Genomic DNA, 19,825 nt, shown 5'->3' on the forward strand with positions numbered 1-19,825 from the left:
AGACAACTACCCCAAAACATCTACAGACAGCAATGCTCCTACAGTCAACCCGAGACCAGAAAACTCTCCATCCCTTCATCAGCAGGAAGTAGCCAGAAAGAACACACTGCCTCTCCTCCTTTTTATAACTATAGGGTCTGGGCTGACAGAGCAGGAGCATTGCCATCTTGGACAAGCCCCTCATTCTAAAGTTCACCTTAATAAAAAAACCGCCTAAATCCAAAGGGCATCAGCCTAATGGCTAAGGTCAGCATGACCATAAACCACAAATAACATCTCCACCCAGAAACATTCCAAACTCCTCCCTGACCAGAGACATGTTAGCCCCAAGATAACCCACCTCCAGCCAGGAAGATGCCAGCCTCGAGATAACCTCCCTCCCCATCGGCTGGAAAGATGTCTGCCCCAAGATAACCTCCCCTCCTCCCAGAGACATTCCAACCCCGCCAAAAAACTTCTCTCTCACACAGAAATATTCCAAGCTTGTGATAAGCCCCCTCACCCTAAAAACCAGTATATACTATTACTCTGTAAGAGAAAATGCTCCTGACAAAATTGGCCAGAAGCCCCTTTCAGGTTTTATTTAAAGTAAACCTGCCTTTAATTGTCAAGCTGCATTTTGTATTTCTTTCCTCTTTCTTTAACTCTTACAAGTGTTGGCAAGGATGTAGAGAAAAGGGAACACTTGTATACTGTTGATAATTATAAGTTAGTATAGACATTCTAGACTGGGCGTGGTGGCTCACACCTGTAATCCCAGCACTTTGGGAGGCCCAGGATGGCCAGATCCCTTGAGCTCAGGAGTTTGAAACCAGCCTGGGCAACATGGCAAAACCCCATCTCTACCAAAAATACAAAGAATTAGCCAGGCATGGTGGCATGCACCTGTGGTCCAGCTACTTGAGGGGCTGAGGTAAGAGGATCACTTGAGCCCAGGAGCCCCAGGCTGTGAGCTGAGATCGTGCCACTGCACTCCAGCCTGGGTGACAGAGGGAGACCATGTCTCTAAATTAATGAATAAATACGTAAGTATGGCCATTGTGGAAAACAGCATGGAGGTTCCTCAAAAAACTTAAGATTGGCCATGCATGGTGTGGCTCACACCCATAATCCCAGCACTTTAGGAGGCCGAACTGGGCAAATCACCTGAGGTCAGGAGTTTGAGACCAGTCTAAACAACATGGCAAAACCTCATCTCTACTAAAAATACAAAAATTAGCCAGACGTGGTGACGCATGCCTGTAATCCCAGCTACTCAGGAGGCTGAGGCAGGAGAATCACTTGAACCTGGGAGGCAGAGGTTGTGGTCAGCTGAGATAGCATCATTGCACTTCAGCCTAGGCAACAAGAGCAAACCTTTGTCTCAAAAAAACCATGACGCTACCATATGATCCAGCAATCTCACTTCTGGGTACTTCCAAAGGAACTAAAATCAGTCTGTTGAAGAGACACTCCCATGTTCACTGCAGCATTATTCACTACAGCCAAGAAAAGGAAACAACCAAAGTAGCCATCAACAGGATGGATTTTTAAAATGTGATATATATACACACAATGGAAAATTATTCAGTTGTTAAAAGGCAGGAAATTCTGATTTGCAACAACAACAAAAGAACCTAGAGGACATTTTGCTAGGTGAAATAAGCCAGGCACAGAGAGACAAATATTCCATAATCTCACTTAGCACAGAGATGAGATTTAAAGCCAAGAACCTGGATAAGATCATCCAAGGAAGGAGTATTTTTTTTTCTTTCTTTTTTTTGTTTATTTCTAAGCTCGCAGTTAAAAGGAAGGAGTATTAAAAAAAAAAAAAAAAAGCCATACATGGTGGCTCATGCCTGTAATCCCAGCATTTTGGAAGGCCAAAGCAGGTGGATTGCTTGAGCTCAGGAGTTCGAGACCAGCCTGGGTAACATAGCCAGATCCTGTTTCAAAAAAAAAAAAAAAAAAAAAGACATGGCATTCCAACATTAAGATCATCTATAGCAGAATTCCAGCTAATGAATACAGAAGGAAAGGTGAAGTTAGAAAATCACCACTTCGTGGCCAGGCGTGGTGGCTCATGCTTGTAATCCCAGCACTTTGGGAGGTCAAGACAGGCAGATCACCTGAGGTCAGGAGTCCAAGACCAGGCTAGCTAACATGGTAAAACCCCATTTCTACTAAAAATACAAAAAATTAGCCAGGTGTGGTGGCGTGCACCTGTAATCTCAGATCCTTGGGAGGCTAAGGCAGGAGAATCGCCTGAACCTGGGAGGCAGAGGTTGCAGTGAGCCAAGATCATGCCATTGCACTTCAGTTTGGGCAACAAGAGCAAAACTCTGTCGAAAGAAAAGAAAAAAGAAAAATCACTTTGTAATCTCTAATAACTGATTTGACCCTTTGGGAGGCTGAGGTGGGTGGATCACTGAGACCAGGAGTTCAAGACCAGCCTGGGCAACATCAGGGGACCCTATCTCTTAAAATAAAGAAACTGATTTAAGCAATAATTATCAACAGATTAAAGGCTGATGGGCTGGTGGGGAACTGGATATTCACAGAACGCTAAGAAATCCTGAATGTATTACTTCCTCATCATAAGGGGAAAATGCAACTTCGCAAAGGAGGGATCAGACTGTAATCACTGAACCCATTGATCAACCATAGCATTACTAAAAGTAGGAAAGTTAGACATTATATGTTTCCTGATATGACACAATATGAAGTACACAGCCTTCCCTATAAAGTATTCATGCCAAAAATACTGAAGCTTAGGCCAGGCACAGTGGTTCATGCCTGTAATCATAGCACTTTGGGTGGCCAAGGCGGGTGGATCATGAGGTCAGGTGTTCGAAACCAGCCTGACCAACATGGTGAAACCCCATCTCTACTAAAAATACAAAAATTAGCTTGGTGTGGTAGCACACACCTGTAATCCCAGCTACTCAGGAGGCTGAGGCGCAAGAATCGCTTGAACCTGGGAGGCGGAGGCTGCAGTGAGTGGACATCTCACCACTGCACTCCAGCCTGGGTGACAGAGTGAGACTCTGTCTCAAAAAAAAAAAAAAAAATTGAAGCTTAATCTTATCAAACTTTTAGTTTAAATTATAGGAGCTAGAATAAACTAATGACACTACAAGGAAGCCATCAGGCTAAAATCATTGTCATAGAAATAAAAGTGAAGGGGAGAACTGTCCTAGATTAGAAGTTCAAGAAACATAATACCCAAATGAAGTTGTAGACCTTGTTGTTCTACAACTTCAAGTATGGACTACATATTAGATGGTATCAACAAATTCATTTATTTTGTTAGGTGTGATATAGCATGGTGGTTTTATAAGAATATGGTGTTTTTTTTTTTTCGACTGGGTGCAGTGGCTCACATCTGTAATTCTAGCACTTTGGGAAGCCGAGGCGGGCGGATCACCTGAGGCCAGAAGTTTGAGACCAGCCTGGCCAACATGGTGAAACCCCATCTCTACTAAAAATACAAAAATTAGCTGGGCCTGGTAGCAGGCGCCTGTAATCCCAGCTACTCAAGAGGCTGAGGCAGAGAATCACTTGATCCCAGTGGAGTGGAAGTTTTGCCCCGAGAACCCATGGTCAGGATGAAGGTTGGGGGTCCCCAATGACTTTTATGGTAGACACTGGAGTGGAGTACTCCGTGGTCACCACTCCAGTTGCCCCATTTAGCAACCGGAAGGTAACTGTTGTGGGGGCAGCAGGCAACCAGGTAGAGCCCCAGCTGTTCTGCCAAGATCGGATATGCCAATTAAGGGGGCACCAGTTATGCCATATGTTCCTCTACCTACTGGAATGTCCTGTCCCCCTTCTGGGAAGAGACTTGTTAAGCAAACTGGGGGCACAAATCACTTTTGAACCCCGGGAGACCAGCCAGTCTGACTTTGGGTGAGTCAAAGTGGGGCCTGGTCCTGGCAGTCACACTTTCATGTGAGGAAGAATGGAAACTACACGCTGCCAAGAGGTCAGAGGAGAACCCACCGGAACTCCTGGACGCCTTCCCTATAGTCTAGGCAGAGACAAACCCCCCAAGGATGGCTAAGGCCCAAATCTGCAGACAATAGGTGAGGTACCTGGGGCTCATCATCACCAAAAGACACTGGTCCCTGGGACCAGAGAGAAAAAGGGTGATTTGCTCCATGCCCACTCCCAATACTAAGTGGAAGCTCCAGGAGTTTCTCGGGGCAGCAGGCTTCTGCCGCATATGGATTCCTGGCTTCTTGGACATAGCAAGGCCCCTCTATGGGGCCCTAACTGGGCCGGAAGATAGACCCCTTGAGTAGGATGATAGCCAAGACATGGCTTTCCGGGAAATCAAGGCACCGCTCCAAAGTGCCCAGCAGTAGGACTTCCAGATGTCACCCGAGAATTCAATCTGTTCATTCAGGAGAGAAACAAAACAGCACTTGGGGTCCTCACTCAGACTGCTGGGCCCTGGTGGGGGGGGGAAGAAGGGAGAAAGAGAGAAAGAGAGAGAAAGAGAGAGAAAAGAGAGAGAAGAGGAAGAGAGAAGAGAGAAACAGAAATAGGGAGGAGAGAGAGACAGAAACAGAGAAGAGAGAGAGGAGAGAGACAGAGAGAGAGAGAGAGGAGAGAAGCCAGGGGCACCGGTGGCTTTCAAATTCCCGTTTAACCCACTACCAAGGGCTGCTCTGTGAAAACCCACGGACTACCACTGAGACCCTGTGTGACCTCAACTCGGCCACATTTCTACCCACAGAGGAGGGAGCCCCAGATCACGATTGTGAGGAGGTGGTAGATGAGGTCTCTGCTAGTCGGCCAGACCTCAAGGACTGTCCCCCCACCCAAAGGCAGATTTAAACCTGTTCACTGATGGGAGCAGCTATGTCCAAAATGGGGAGAGGTATGCAGGGAATGCAGTCACCACCGCCACTGAAGTGGTCAAGGCAGCCCCCTTGCCCAGAGGCTGGTCAGCACAACGGGCGGGAATTACATGCCCTCATTCAGGCCCTGTATTGCGCGGAAGGTAAAACCCTCAATATTTACACTGACTCCAAGTACGCCTTTCCAACTGTCCACATACATGGGGCGATATACAAGGAAAGAGGGCTGTTGACAGCAGGAGGAAAAGAAATCAGAAAAAAAAAGAAAGAAATCAAAAATAAGGAAGAAATTCTCAGACTGCTAGAAGCAGTTTGGAAGCCCAAAGAGGTAGCTGTTATACATTACAAGGGCCACCAAAGAGGAACTGATCTTATCTCTACAGGAAACCGGCTGGCTGACCAAGAGGCTAAGGCAGCTGCACTGAAGGGCCTGTGCAGGCCCCTGCCCACTTGTTCAGTCACCCCTTGGCTACCAGAGGTTGTGGGAAAGCCAGAGTACTCTAAGGAAGAAAACCGGTAGGTACAGCAGGAGGGGGAAAAGCAGACTGCTGGGGGATGGTGGCTACTCCCTGACAACAGACCAGTGGTGCCTAAGAACTTGGCTCATTACCGTCATTGCTCAGTGCCATGGTCTTACCCAGCTAGGTAAAACTGCTCTGGAAACCTTACTCAACAGGTATTACTATATTGCAACCCTCCCCAAACTCGGTGCTGCAGTAAGCAATCAGTGCCTTTACCTGTGCTAAAAACAACCCCTCACAGCGGCTGAAACCTGCCCCAGGGGTGCAACGGGTGTGGGTGGTTACCCTTTTGAGGACATAGAGGTGGACTTCACTGAAGTCAAGCCCAGTAAAGGATACAAACACTTACTGGTCCTTGTATGTACATACTCAAGCTGGGCTGAGGCACTCCCAACTGAGATGGAAAGCGCTCGAGAAGCAGTGAAAGTCCTACTTCGTGAAATTGTTCCCCGATATGGGATTCCACTCACAATACACAGTGACAATGGGCAAGCATTTGTGGCAGAGATCATCCAAGCCCTTACCAAAGTGCTCAAGATTAAGTGAAAACTCCATACAGCCAGCAGGCCACAAAGTTCAGGGAAAGTGGAGTGCATGAATGGAACCCTGAAGGTTTCACTAGCAGAGCTCTGTCAGGAAACCCAGGTTTCCTGGGTAGATGTGCTTCCCTTAGCCCTGCTGCGGTCACGGTGTACACCAGGACCTATCGGTTACTCACCCTGTGAAATCCTATTCGGGAGGCCCCCTCCCACTAGTTAACAAAGTGAGGGGAGACCTCAGACAGCTAGGGAAAACAAGCATGACATCGCAGCTGCAGGCATTGGGAAAGGTGCTGTCCCAGGTCAGTCAGTTTGTAATAGAAAGAGCGCCTCTCTCCCTAGCCAAGCCAGTACATCCCTTCCAACCTGAGGACCAGGTCTGGGTGAAAGATTGGAAAAAGAAACCCCTCCAACCTGTCTGGACAGGGCCCCATACTGTAATCCTTGTCACCCCAACTGCTCTCAAAGTTGTAGGAGTCGTTCTGTGGGTACACTATTCCAGAGCCAAGAGGGCCCACCCAAACTCATCGCTGGACTGGTGGACTGCACATCCAGACCTGTGGCACCCCATGAAAATCATGCTCCTGTGAGCTGAATCCTGAGAACTCGTCAAGCCCTTCTCAAGTCATACAACTGGAAGCTGACTAGTCAACACACGGCCGAAGCTTGAGGAGCCTCCACTGTATCAGCAAATATGGACTGAAATCTTAACACTGACAGCATTTGTTGTTCTACTGTTGAGCTGTCATCACTGTCATCCATTGAGGGACATTCCTTGTCCACATCTGGTGTAAAATGTCACTTCCTGTTTTGCTATTAATAATCTTCTTGGCCCTTGCCTAATTAATGTACTTTGGTGCTTCATTGAAGCCATGGTAATTAGAAAAACAAATGCTTGGAGGAGGACTCAAGATGGCACTGTGAGAACAACCCAGGATTGAAGCTCTCGTTGAATCCGCGGAGAGGTGAGTCAGAGCTGCATTTCCAGACTGATCTTTGTTGCCCACAGAATGGGGAAATTCCCAAATATAAAGGCAACGCGGGATGCCAGGTAGAGATACTGCCTGGTGAAGCTGGCAGCCGGGGTGGCGGTGGCTGGCCCTACTCAGCGCTCCCCACAGGGCGCGCTTGTCCGGGTGCCCTGTTGAACTGGCAACCTGAGACTTGAGAGGGCTGAACTTGAGACTGAACGGGACTTGGACAGTGGGCCAGCCCAGGGGATTGCAGGAACACAGCGTTTGGAGTAGCGCAGTGGGACGCACAAAACGGCGATTCCAAACGCTCCCCGTGCAGACGGTCCCTGAGATGCTCTGTGGGAGAGGGGCATCCACCATTACCAAAGCAACCCACCCCTACTGAGATACACGCCCACTGCTGACACAGCCTGCCGTTGCCGAGGCAACCCGCTACAACAGAGAAACTCCACCGCAGGGCGTAGCCCGTGGCGGAGACCGCAGCAGAAGAGCACAGCCTGCAGCAACAGGGCGAACATCACAACAGCAGGGCGGAGTCTCGGCAGGCAACTAGTGACTGGACTGCCTCCTAGCTGGGCAGGACACCTCAACGGGCATCTAAAAATAAAGCCCGAACCCCCCACCACAGAGCATTTGAGAAAAAAAGGGATTTTTAATGAGCTCTGTTGCAGCTAATCAAACATAGCAGCCTAACAGCCCTGAATGAGCAACAGAGCTCAAGCTCAGCAATTGAGCTCCTATAAAGTACAGACTGTCTCCTCAAGCAGCTCCCTGACCCCTCTATATCCAAAAGACTGACATTTGGCAGGCATCATCCTGGGACAAAGATAGCAGAAAAAGAAACTGGTAGCATCCCTCACTGTTCCACAGCTGCTATAGGTGCACCCCAGACAAGCAGGGCCTGGAGTGGACCTCAGCAGTCGTACAGCGAAGGGGCTAGACTGGTAGAAGGAAAACCAAGTAACAGAAATACTTTATCACCAACAATCTGGGTGTTCACTCAGAGACCCAATTGAAAAGTGAGCAACTACGCAGACGACAAGTGGATAAATCCACAAAGATGGGAAGAAACCAGCGCAAAAAGGAGGAAAACACCCAAAAACAGAACACCTCGCCTCCTAGAAAGGACCAAAACTCCTCACCAGCAAGGGAAAAAAGCTGGATGGAGAATGACTGTGACGAAATGATGGAATTAGACTTCAGAAGGTGGATAATGAGAAACTTTTGTGAGCTAAAAGAACATGTATTAAATCAATGAAAAGAAACTAAGGAACTTGAAAAAAGATATGAAAAAAGATTTGAGGAAATGATAACAAGAATGGATAACGTAGAGAGGAATATGAATGAATTAAAGGAGCTGAAAAACACAATACGAGAACTTCACGAAGCATGCACAAGTTTCAATAGCCGAATTGACCAAGCAGAAGAAAGAATATCTGAAGTCGAAGACCAACTCAATGAAATAAAACGAGAAACCAAGATCAGAGAAAAAAGCGCAAAAAGGAATGAACAAAGTCTCCAAGAAATGTGGGACTATGTGAAGAGACCTAACCTACGTTTGATAGATGTACCAGAAGGGGACGAAGAGAATGAATCCAAGCTGGAAAATACTCTTCAGGACATCATCCAGGAAAATTTCCCCCACCTAGCAAGACAGGCCAACACTCAAATGCAGGAAATACAGAGAACACCACAAAGATATTCTGCAAGAAGAGCAACCCCAAGGCACATAATCGTCAGATTCAACAAGGTTGAAATAAAGGAGAAAATACTAAGGGCAGCCAGAGAGAAAGGTCAGGTCACCCACAAAGGGAAGCCCATCAGACTCACAGCAGATCTCTCGGCAGAAACACTACGAGCCAGAAGAGAGTGGGGGCCAATATTCAACATTCTTAAAGAAAAGAACTTTCAACCCAGAATTTCATATCCAGCCAAACTGAGCTTCAGAAGTGAAGGAAAAATAAAATCCTTTATGAACAAGCAAGTACTCAGAGATTTTGTCACCACCAGGCCTGCTTTACAAGAGCTCCTGAAAGAGGCACTACACATAGAAAGGAACAACCAGTACCAGCCATTCCAAAATCACACTAAATGCTAAAGAGCATCAACATAATGAAGAATCTACAACAACTAACGGGCAAAACAGCCACTTAGCATCAAAATGGCAGTATCAAATTCACACATAACAATATTAACCCTAAATGTAAATGGACTAAATGCACCAATCAAAAGACACAGACTGGCAAATTGGATAAAAAGCCAAAACCCATCAGTGTGCTGTATCCAGGAAACCCATCTCACATGCAAGGATACACAAAGGCTCAAAATAAAGGGATGGAGGAAGATTTACCAAGCAAATGGAGAGCAAAAAAAAGCAGGAGTTGCAATTCTCATCTCTGATAAAATAGACTTTAAGCAACAAAGATCAAAAGAGACAAAGAAGGCCATTACATAATGGTAAAAGGATCGATACAACAAGAAGAGCTAACGATCCTGAACATATATGGACCCAATGCAGAAGCACCCACATACATAAGGCAAGTTCTTAATGACTTACAAAGAGACTTAGACTCCCACACAATAATAGTGGGAGACTTTAACACTCCACTGTCAATATTAGACAGATCAACCAGACAGAAAATCAACAAGGATATCCAGGGCTTGAACTCAGACCTGGAGCAAGCAAACCTGATAGACATTTACAGAACTCTCCACCCCAAATCCACAGAATATACATTCTTCTCAGCACCACATCACACCTACTCTAAAATTGACCACATAATTGGAAGCAAAGCACTGCTCAGCAAATACAAAACAACTGAAATCATAACAAACAGCCTCTCAGACCATAGTGCAATCAAGTTAGAACTCAGAATTCAGAAACCAACCCAGAACCGCACAGCTTCATGGAAACTGAACAACTGGCTCCTGAATGTTGACTGGGTAAACAATGAAATGAAGGCAGAAATAAAGAAGTTCTTCGAAATCAATGAGAACGAAGACACAACATGCCAGAATCTCTGGGACACATTTAAAGCAGTCTCTAGAGGAAAGTATATAGCAATAAGTGCCCATATGAGAAGAATGGAGAGATCCAAAATTGACACCCTATCGTCAAAATTGAAAGAGCTAGAGGAGCAAGATCAAAAAAACTCAAAACCCAGCAGAAGACAAGAAATAACTAAGATCAGAGCTGAACTGAAGGAGATTGAGACACAAAAAACCCTCCAAAAAATCAATAAATCCAAGAGCTGGTTTTTTGAAAAGATCAACAAAATAGACAGACCACTAGCCAGATTGATTAAAAAGAAAAGAGAGAACAACCAAATAGATGCAATAAAAAATGATGAAGGGGAAATCACCACAGATTCCACAGAAATTCAAACCATCATCAGAGAATATTACAAACAACTCTATGCACATAAACTAGTAAACCTGGAAGAAATGGATAAATTCCTGGACTCCTGTGTCCTCCCAAGCCTAAACCAGAAGGAAGCTGAAACTATGAATAGACCAATAACAAGGTCAGAAGTCGAGGCAGCAATTAAGAGCCTACCACACAAAAAAAGCCCAGGTCCAGACGGGTTCACAGCCGAATTCTACCAGACACACAAAGAGGAACTGGTACCATTCCTTCTAAAACTATTCCAAATAATCCAAAAAGAGAGAATCCTTCCCAAATCACTTTACGAGACCAACATCATCCTGATACCAAAACCCGGCAGAGACCCAACAAGAAAAGAAAACTTCAGGCCAATATCCATGATGAACATAGATGCAAAAATCTTCAATAAAATATTGGCAAGCCGATTGCAACAGCAAATCAAAACACTTATTCATCATGATCAAGTAGGATTCATCCCGGGGATGCAAGGCTGGTTCAACATACGCAAGTCTATCAACGTAATTCACCACATAAACAGAACCAAAAACAAAAACCACATGACTATCTCAATTGATGCAGAGAAGGCATTTGACAAAATTCAACAGCCCTTTATGCTAAAAACCCTCAATCAACTCGGTATCGATGGAACGTATCTCAAAGTAATTAAAGCTATTTATGACAAACCAACAGCCAATATCATACTGAATGGGCAAAAACTGGAAGCATTCCCTTTGAAATCCGGCACTAGACAAGGATGCCCTCTTTCACCACTCCTATTCAGTATAGTACTGGAAGTTCTAGCCACAGCAATCAGGCAAGAAAAAGAAATAAAGGGTATCCAAATAGGAAAGGTGGAAGCCAAATTGTCTCTATTTGCAGATGACATGATAGTATACCTAGAAGACCCCATCGCCTCAGCCCAAAAACTCCTGAAACTGATAAGCAACTTCAGCAAAGTCTCAGGATATAAAATCAATGTGCAAAAATCTCAAGCATTCCTCTACACCAGTAACAGACTCAAAGAAAGCCAAATCAAGAACGAACTGCCATTCACAATTGCTACAAAAAGAATAAAATACCTTGGAATACAACTCACAAGGAACGTAAGGGACCTCTTCAAGGAAAACTATAAACCACTGCTTAACGAAATCAGAGGACACAAACAGATGGAGAAACATTCCATGTTCATGGTTAGGAAGAATTAATATCGTGAAAATGGCTATACTGCCCAAAGTAATTTACAGAATCAATGCTATCCCCATCAAGCTACCATTGACTTTCTTCACAGAACTGGAAAAAACCACCATGAACTTCATATGGAACCAAAAGAGAGCCCGCATAGCCAAGTCAATTCTAAGCAAAAAGAACACAGCGGGGGGCATCAGACTACCGGATTTCAAACTATACTACAAGGCTACAGTAATCAAAACAGCATGGCACTGGTACCAAAACAGAGATATAGACCAATGGAACAAAACAGAGGCACCGGAGGCAATACAACATATATACAACTATACAATCTTTGATAAACCTGACAAAAACAAGCAAGGGGGAAAGGATTCCCTGTTTAACAAATGGTGTTGGGAAAACTGGCTAGCCATGTGCAGAAAGCAGAAACTGGACCCCTTCCTGACACCTTACACTAAAATTAACTCCAGATGGATTAAAGACTTAAACATAAGACCTGGCACGATAAAAACCCTAGAAGGAAATCTAGGCAAAACTATCCAGGACATAGGAGTAGGCAAGGACTTCATGAACAAAACACCAAAAGCATTGGCAACAAAAGCCAAAATAGACAAATGGGACCTAATCAAACTCCACAGCTTCTGCACGGCAAAAGAAACAGTCACTAGAGTGAATCGGCAACCAACAGAATGGGAAAAAATTTTTGCAGTTTACCCATCTGACAAAGGCCTGATATCCAGAATTTACAAAGAACTCAAAAAGATTTACAGGAAAAAAACAAACAAGCCCATTCAAAAGTGGGCAAAGGATATGAACAGACACTTTACGAAAGACATATATGAGGCCAACAATCATATGAAAAAATGCTCATCATCACTGGTCATCAGAGAGATGCAAATCAAAACCACATTGAGATACCATCTCACGCCAGTTAGAATGGCGATCATTAAAAAATCTGGAGACAACAGATGCTGGAGAGGATGTGGAGAAAAAGGAACACTTTTACACTGTTGGTGGAGTGTAAATTAGTTCAACCATTGTGGAAGACAGTGTGGCGATTCCTCAAGGCCTTAGAAATAGAAATTCCATTTGACCCAGCAATCCCATTACTGGGTATATATCCAAAGGACTACAAATCGTTCTACTATAAGGACACATGTACACGAATGTTCATTGCAGCACTGTTTACAATAGCAAAGACCTGGAATCAACCCAAATGCCCATTGATAATAGACTGGATTGGAAAAATGTGGCACATATACACCATGGAATATTATGCAGCAATCAGAAATGATGAGTTTGTGTCATTTGTAGGGACATGGATGAATCTGGAGAACATCATCCTCAGCAAACTGACACAAGAACAGAAAATGAAACACCGCATATTCTCACTCATAGGCGGGTGATGAAAAATGAGAACACATGGACACAGGGAGGGGAGTACTAAACACTGGGGTCTATTGGGGGGAAAAGGGGAGGGCCAGTGGGAGGGGGAGGTGGGGAGGGATAGCCTGGGGAGAAATGCCAAATGTGGGTGAAGGGGAGAAAGGAACAAAACACACTGCCATGTGTGTACCTATGCAACTGTCTTTCATGCTCTGCTCATGTAGCCCAAAACCTAAAATGCAATAAAAAAAAAAAGAAAAAAAAGAAAAACAAATGCTCACTTGCTGGCCCTCCCTGGGTACAAGCCACTAAATACAAGCACCAGCGTGTAAAAGTGATGCTCCCTAATATCCATAAGAGAGCAGCAAAGAGGGGGATGAAGTGGAAGTTTTGCCCAGGATTTTGTTAGCACATAGCAACTTCCCTATTTTAAAACTGTCCCTGTTTTTCTGCTAATAACTGTCTCTTTCTGCTTCTGTACCTCAGCTTATTGCTTACTAGCTACAAACCTTAAGGAAAACTGCCATGTCATCTAAAACCTGCTGCATTGTCTAAAGTTCTGAGTTACTTCCCCTGCCCCTTCACCTATAAAAACTGTCTACTTTTCTTAGCCTGGGTCCAGACTTTTGGGTGTGAACCCTTCTGGGCCCACTAAAGTGTGTTCCTCCATTCCCGAGTGCCGCTTGGGTTTCTTGTCAGGTAAAATTTTCTGCAATACCAGGAGAAGGAGGTTGTGGTGAACTGAGATTGCGCCACTGCTCTCCAGCCTGGGTGACTGAGCAAGACTCAGTCTCAAAAAGAAAAAAAAAAAAGAATATGTTCTTTTTAAGGAATATATACTCAAGCATTTCAGGGTGATAGGTCACATCTGGGGATTTAATTCATCTTAGAAGATTATGAGGAGAAATATATCAACAGAATCTGAAGCAGCAGCCAGTGAGGTAGGAAGAAAATCCGGAGAGCACAGGCTCCTTGGACGACCAATGAATCATGTGTCTCATGGAGAAGTGATCAACTTCGTCAGGCATTACTGGTTGAGGTAGATGAAGATTGAGAATTAACTACCGGGGCCAGGTGCAGTGGCTCACGGCTGTAATCCCAGCACTTTGGGAGGCCGAGGCGAGCGGATCATGAGGTCAAGAGATCGAGACCATCCTGGCCAACATGGTGAAACCCTGTCTCTACTAAAAATAGAAAAATCAGCCGTGCGTGGTGGCACATGATTGTAGTCCCAGCTACTCGGGAGGCTGAGGCAGGAGAATTGCTTGAACCTGGGAGGTGGAGGTTGCAGTGAGCTGAGATTGTGCCACTGCACTCCAGCCTGGCACCTGGCAACTGAGCAAGACTCTGTCTAAAAAAAAAGAGAGAATTGACTACTGGATTTAGTTATATGAATGTTATTGGTGACTTTGGTAAAAGCAGTTTGAGTCAAGTGATGGGGTGAAAACCTGATTGGAGCGAGTTCAACAGAAGTTAGGAGGCAAGAAATAGGAAATGACAAGTGTAGACAATAATACTGACACCTGGAATTTTGCTGTAAAGGAAAGAAAAGAAGTGGAGCAATAACTGGAAAGGAAAATACAATCAAGAGAGGATTTTTTTTTTAAACAATAAAAGAATTGGTCAGTTCAAATCATTATACCAGTGAGTGACAAGGGATAAGATCTTTTGCACAAATGGAGGCGTTGTGCCTTAACTAGAAGCATGGAGAAATCATCCATACTAACAGGATGGAAAGCAAAGAACACAGTGGGAATAATGCTGGGAAGTGAATTGATAACGGAAGAAGCAGCTTCGGGAAACTCTCTTCTGACTGCTTCTGTCAACCCAGCGAAATTGGAAGCAAGAGATGAGAGAGAGGTGTTGAGGGTCTGAAAACCCAGAAGGTATGAAACAGGCATCTAGTAGAATTAATGAGTGATTATATTAGATAAATGAAATATGATTGCCAGGTAGCATGAAGGGTCTGCTTGACATTAATATTGATGGATTTCATTCAAGTGAGACCAGTCAGCATGATTGTTTCTTCAACCATGTTCATCTGCACAGGCCAGAGTTGGATTTAGCAAAGTGTATTAGTTTCCTATTGCTGCTGTTACAAATCATCACAAATGTTAAAATAACACAAATGTATTATCTTTTATCTTGCAGGTTATATAGGTTAGAAGTCGGATACAGGTCTCGCAGGGCTAAAACTAAGGTTGCAGCTGGGCTGTGTTCCCTCTAGAGGCTCTAAAGGGAGAAATCTGCTTCTTGACTTTTCCAGCTTCCAGAGGCCACACACATTTCTTGGCTCACAGTCCCTTCCTCCATCTACAGAGCCAGGTAGGGCAGGTTGAGTCCTTCTCACACTGCATCACTATGACTTCCTCTTCTGCCGCCCTCTTCCAACTTTTGCTTTTCTGGAGACCAAATTTCACTCTTGTAGCCCAGGCCAGAGTGCAATGGTGCAATCTGGGCTCACTACAACCTCCACCTCCTGGGTTCAAGCAATTCTCCCGCCTCAGCCTCCTGAGTAGCTGAGATTACAGATGTGCGCTACCACATCCAGCTTATTTTTGTATTTTTGTAGAGATGGGGTTTCACCACGTTGGGCAGGCTGGTCTCGAACTCCTGACCTCATGATCTGCCTGCCTTGGCCTCCCAAAGTGCTGGCATTACAGGCATGAGCCACCACACCCAGCCCCTCTTCCACTTTTAAGCACCCTGTGATTACACTGGGCTCACCAAGATATTCCAATTTCCCTATTTTAGGGTCAGCTAGTTAGCAACCTTAATTCCTCTCTAACATATGAGGGTAGCATATTCACAGGGTTCAGAAAGTATGTGGAGATCCTCAGGAGGCCATTAATCTACTTACCACATGAAGGCTACGGTCTTGCCAAGCCAGTATAATGAAGTGTGAAAGAGAAAAAAAATAAGTTAAAGTTGTATACGAGGAAGTTATTTGACTCTGAACTTCAAACTCTATAAGGAGAGAGAGTTTGAGAACCTGAGGGGTGTGCAACAGTGAAAGATGCAATCAATGAACTACAGGTCCCAATGACATCAAATGGCTGTTGGAATAGGTGTACTAGAGGGAGTAAGGTAGAAGTTGGAGAGTAGAATGCTTAAATGGTGGTTAATAATGGAAATGTAATAGCAAGTATGATTCTGCTAGGTGTGGTGGCTCACGCTTATAATCCCAGTGCTTTGAGAGCCAGAGGTGGGAGGGTCACTTGAGTGCAGGAGTTCAAGACCAGCCTGGGAAACCCAGCGAGACTCCTCCATCTCTACAAAAATCTTTTAAAAATTAGCCAAGCTTGGTGGCACACACCTGTAGTATATGTTTATATGCACAGTAAGTCCTCAGTTAACATGGTCAGTAGGTTCTTGGCAACTGCAACTTTAAGCAAGATGATGCATAGCAGGCCCTTGAATAACACTGGTTCATTCAGTATCATTTTACTGCAACACTGATGAGAAAAATACTGGTTTTACTATGTCATTCACTTAAAGTCACAGTTTCTAAGAACCTATGGACAATGTTCAGTGAGGACTTACTGTATCCACACGCACACACATCTTTGCCCACTCGTGTAGTATATTTGTAGAAGAAAATACTAGAAGTTCTGGTTTCAAAAGTAAAACTATGTATCTTAACTTTTGAGTTGACTCATATAGCTCATCACACACCAGCCTGAGAAAATATAAATAAATTCTTTTTTTTTTATTTTTTGAGACGGAGTTTCGCTGTTGTTACCCAGACTGGAGTGCAATGGCACGATCTCGACTCACCACAACCTCCGCCTTCTGGGTTCAAGCAATTCTCCTGCCTCAGCCTCCCGAGTAGCTGGGACTACAGGCACGCACCACCATGCCCAGCTAATTTTTGTATTTTTAGTAGAGATGGGGTTTCACCTTGTTGACCAGGATGGTCTTGATCTCTTGACCTCGTGATCCACCTGCCTCGGCCTCCCAAAGTGCTGGGATTACAGGCTTGAGCCACCACGCCCGGCCCCTATAAATAAATTCTTACTCACACTATTGATTTTATTAAACTCTGGCATGGTTTTCTTGAATAGCGATTTTAAATACACATCCCCTAAGACCAGCAATCCCACTTCCAAAGTGTATACTCAGTTAAAAAGTGCACAAAGGCTGCCTATTACAACAAAAGTATAATGGCAAACAATTGGAAAAATCTGAATGAAAGACCTGGCATGGTGGCTCATGTCTGTAATCCCAACAGTTTGGGAGGCTGAGGCAGGAGGACTGCCTGAACTCAGGAGTTCAAGACAAGCCTGGGCAGCATGGCGAGACGCCATCTCTACTAAAAGTACAAAAAAAAATAGCCGGGTGTGGTGGTATCCGCCTGTGGTCCCAGCTACTGGGAAAGCTGAGGTGGGAGGATCACTTGAGCCCAAGGGGGGGGGGGGGGATGGAGGTTGCAGTGAGCCGAGTTAGAGATTACGCCACTGCACTCCAGCCTGGGTGACAGAGCCAGACCCTGTCTCTAAAAATATATACAAAATAATTTAAAAAAATAAAAAATAAATTAGCTGGGCATGGTGGCACCCACCTATAATCCCAGCTGTTAGGGAAGCTGGGGCAGGAGGACTGCTTGAGCCCAGGAGTTCAAGGCTGCAGTGAACTATAATGAGGCCATTGCATTCCAGTCTGGGGGACAGAGCAAGATCCTGTCTCAAAAAAAAAGTAGTAAAATTCATAGAGACAGAATACTTGTTGCTAGGGGCTGAGGGGAGGGGAAAATGGAGAGTTGTTTAATGGGAGTAGTTTGTTTTGCCACATGGAAAAAAAGTTCTGGAGGTGATGGACAGTTGCACAATATGAATGCAGTTAACAGTACTAACTGTACATTTAAAAATGGTTAAGGTGATACATTTTATTTTCCGTAAAACCCATCTCCTGCACAAAAAAATTTTATGTTATGTGTACTTTACGACAATTTAAGAAAAAATTTAAATGCTCATCCCAACATTACCATGCCCCCCCACCCTTAGCCAATTGCTGAATGTTTACTCATTTTTCAACGCACAGCTCAAATGTCTCCTCTTGCCACTCCATCCCTTGGCTGACCACTCTTGTAGTTGGCCATCCCCTCGTTTATGCCAACACGATGCCCTGCACGTACCTTATACCGCTTACAGCACTTATTAAATATAGTAATTATCGCTTCGCAGATCTGTTTCCACTACTAAATTACAAGCAATCTGGGGCGCAGGGACCTTGTTTTACTCATCTCTGTATCCCCTAGATTTGGGCCTTGATAAACTGAAAAGAATCAAGAAAGGTTTGATTAAAGCATTGGCTCTTAAGGAGCTCATACCAGAGGGTCATTTGCCCAAAAGGAGAGGCATCGGGGTCTCCCCAAGTTTTAGAAATCTGGTCAAACATCCAGAGCTTACTACCACACCCTACTGCGAGAAGAGAGTGAGCACGCGTCTCACAAGGCTCCGCCTCAGCAGTTTCAGTCCCCAGAGGGATACGGGGGGGGGGCCACCCCACCTCCGCCCTAGGCCAGGTCGGTTAGCTAAACCCGCCCAGCAGCCCAAACATACCTCAGGTAACGAGCAGCCTGCTCTGAGCTCAAGGCCTCGGCTTCCGGAAACCTTCCGGACGCCTCCATGACCCTCGAATCCGGTTCCAGCTACCTCGGCAGGAGCTTGGAGCTTGAATTTCGCTCACTGCCGCCCTGCGCATGCTCTCTGAGCCTGTGGAAAGGGACGCAGTCAACCGTCGGCCTCGCGGCTGGCCAATCCCCTACCGCACGCTACGACGCCACCGCCTGAACCCCGCCCATAAACGCGCGCCGGGAGATAGGAGGCCATCTCTGCCTGCAACACACTGAGTGTGTTGCGTCACTCTGTGGCGCCTCGCGTTTTAACCCAGTTCAAACCATGCTGCGACCAATTCGTTTGCGCGTGCGTGTTCCATCACTGTGCGTGGAGGAGACTTCCCAGTATGGTCTCAGTCGTTGTAGCAACACCTGGAGATCTCCTCCGCCGCCTGTGTCCCCCCAACCAACCCCGCCTCGCATCCACAGATATCCTCTATTCCTTGATCACTAGTACCTGGCACGGAGCGTGCTTTGAATTCAAACACCCTGGGAGGCATAGTCTCTATGATTTAAACTCACATTGAAGAAGCGACCGGGCGCGATGGTTCACGCCTGTAATCCCAGCACTTTGGGAGGCTGGGGCGGACAGATCACTTGTGTCAGGAGTTCGAGACCAGCTTGGCCAACATGGTGAAACCCTGACTCTACTAAAAATACAAAAATTAGCCGGGCGTGATGGCGGGCGCCCGCAGTCCCAGCTACTCGGGGCTGAGGCATGAGAATCGCTTGGACCTGGGAGTTGGAGGTTGCAGTGAGCCGCAATTGCACCACTGCACTACAGCCTGGGTGGCAAAGTGAGATCCAGTCTCAAAAAAAAAAAAAAAAAAAAAAAAAGGCTGGGCGCAGTGCCTCAAACCTGTAATCCTAGCCCTTTGTGGGGGGGGGGGCCGAGGTGGCGGGGAAGGGGAGGGAAATATCACTTGCATTCAGGAGTTCAAGACCAGCCTGGGCAACATAGTGAAGTCTCTATTTTTTTTAATTTTTAATATTTTTTTCTTTTCCACAGGGCGTTATGCTGTATTTATTTTGAAGAGAGAGAGAGAACGGTCTTCAAGAATCTCGAACCTGGGTGGTGGAGGCTGCAGTGAGCCAAGATTGTGCCACTTGCACTCCAGCCTGGGTGACAGAGCAAGACTCCAACTAAAAAAAAAAAATTAAAGTTCTTATTTAAGAAATAAGTAGTTAGGTTTACATACTTGGTGTAACAAGAGGAAGACAAAAAACAAAGGCTGGGCACGTGGGCTCACGCCTGTAATCCCAGCACTTTGGGAGGCCAAGGCAGGCAGATCACAAGGTCAGGAGTTCGAAACCAGCCTGGCCAACACGGTGAAACCCCATCTCTACTAAAAATACAAAAATTAGTTGGGC

The 19,825-nt window shown here is 45.4% G+C and overlaps 1 protein-coding gene across 1 annotated transcript in view; it reads right to left on the reverse strand.

Annotated features, from left to right (window-relative positions):
• ERCC6L (ERCC excision repair 6 like, spindle assembly checkpoint helicase) overlaps positions 1–18,540 on the reverse strand; it is a 46,805-nt gene extending 28,265 nt beyond the window's left edge. The window contains exon 1 of the mRNA XM_002762987.7: positions 18,399–18,540. Coding sequence (XP_002763033.5) covers positions 18,399–18,466 — 68 coding nt within the window. The 5' untranslated portion in view covers positions 18,467–18,540. The remainder of the gene's footprint in view (positions 1–18,398) is intronic.
• Between the last annotated feature and the right edge of the window lie 1,285 nt (positions 18,541–19,825).

Source organism: Callithrix jacchus, chromosome X (genome assembly GCF_049354715.1).
Source record: "Callithrix jacchus isolate 240 chromosome X, calJac240_pri, whole genome shotgun sequence".
NCBI classification, from domain to species: Eukaryota; Metazoa; Chordata; class Mammalia; order Primates; family Cebidae; genus Callithrix; species Callithrix jacchus.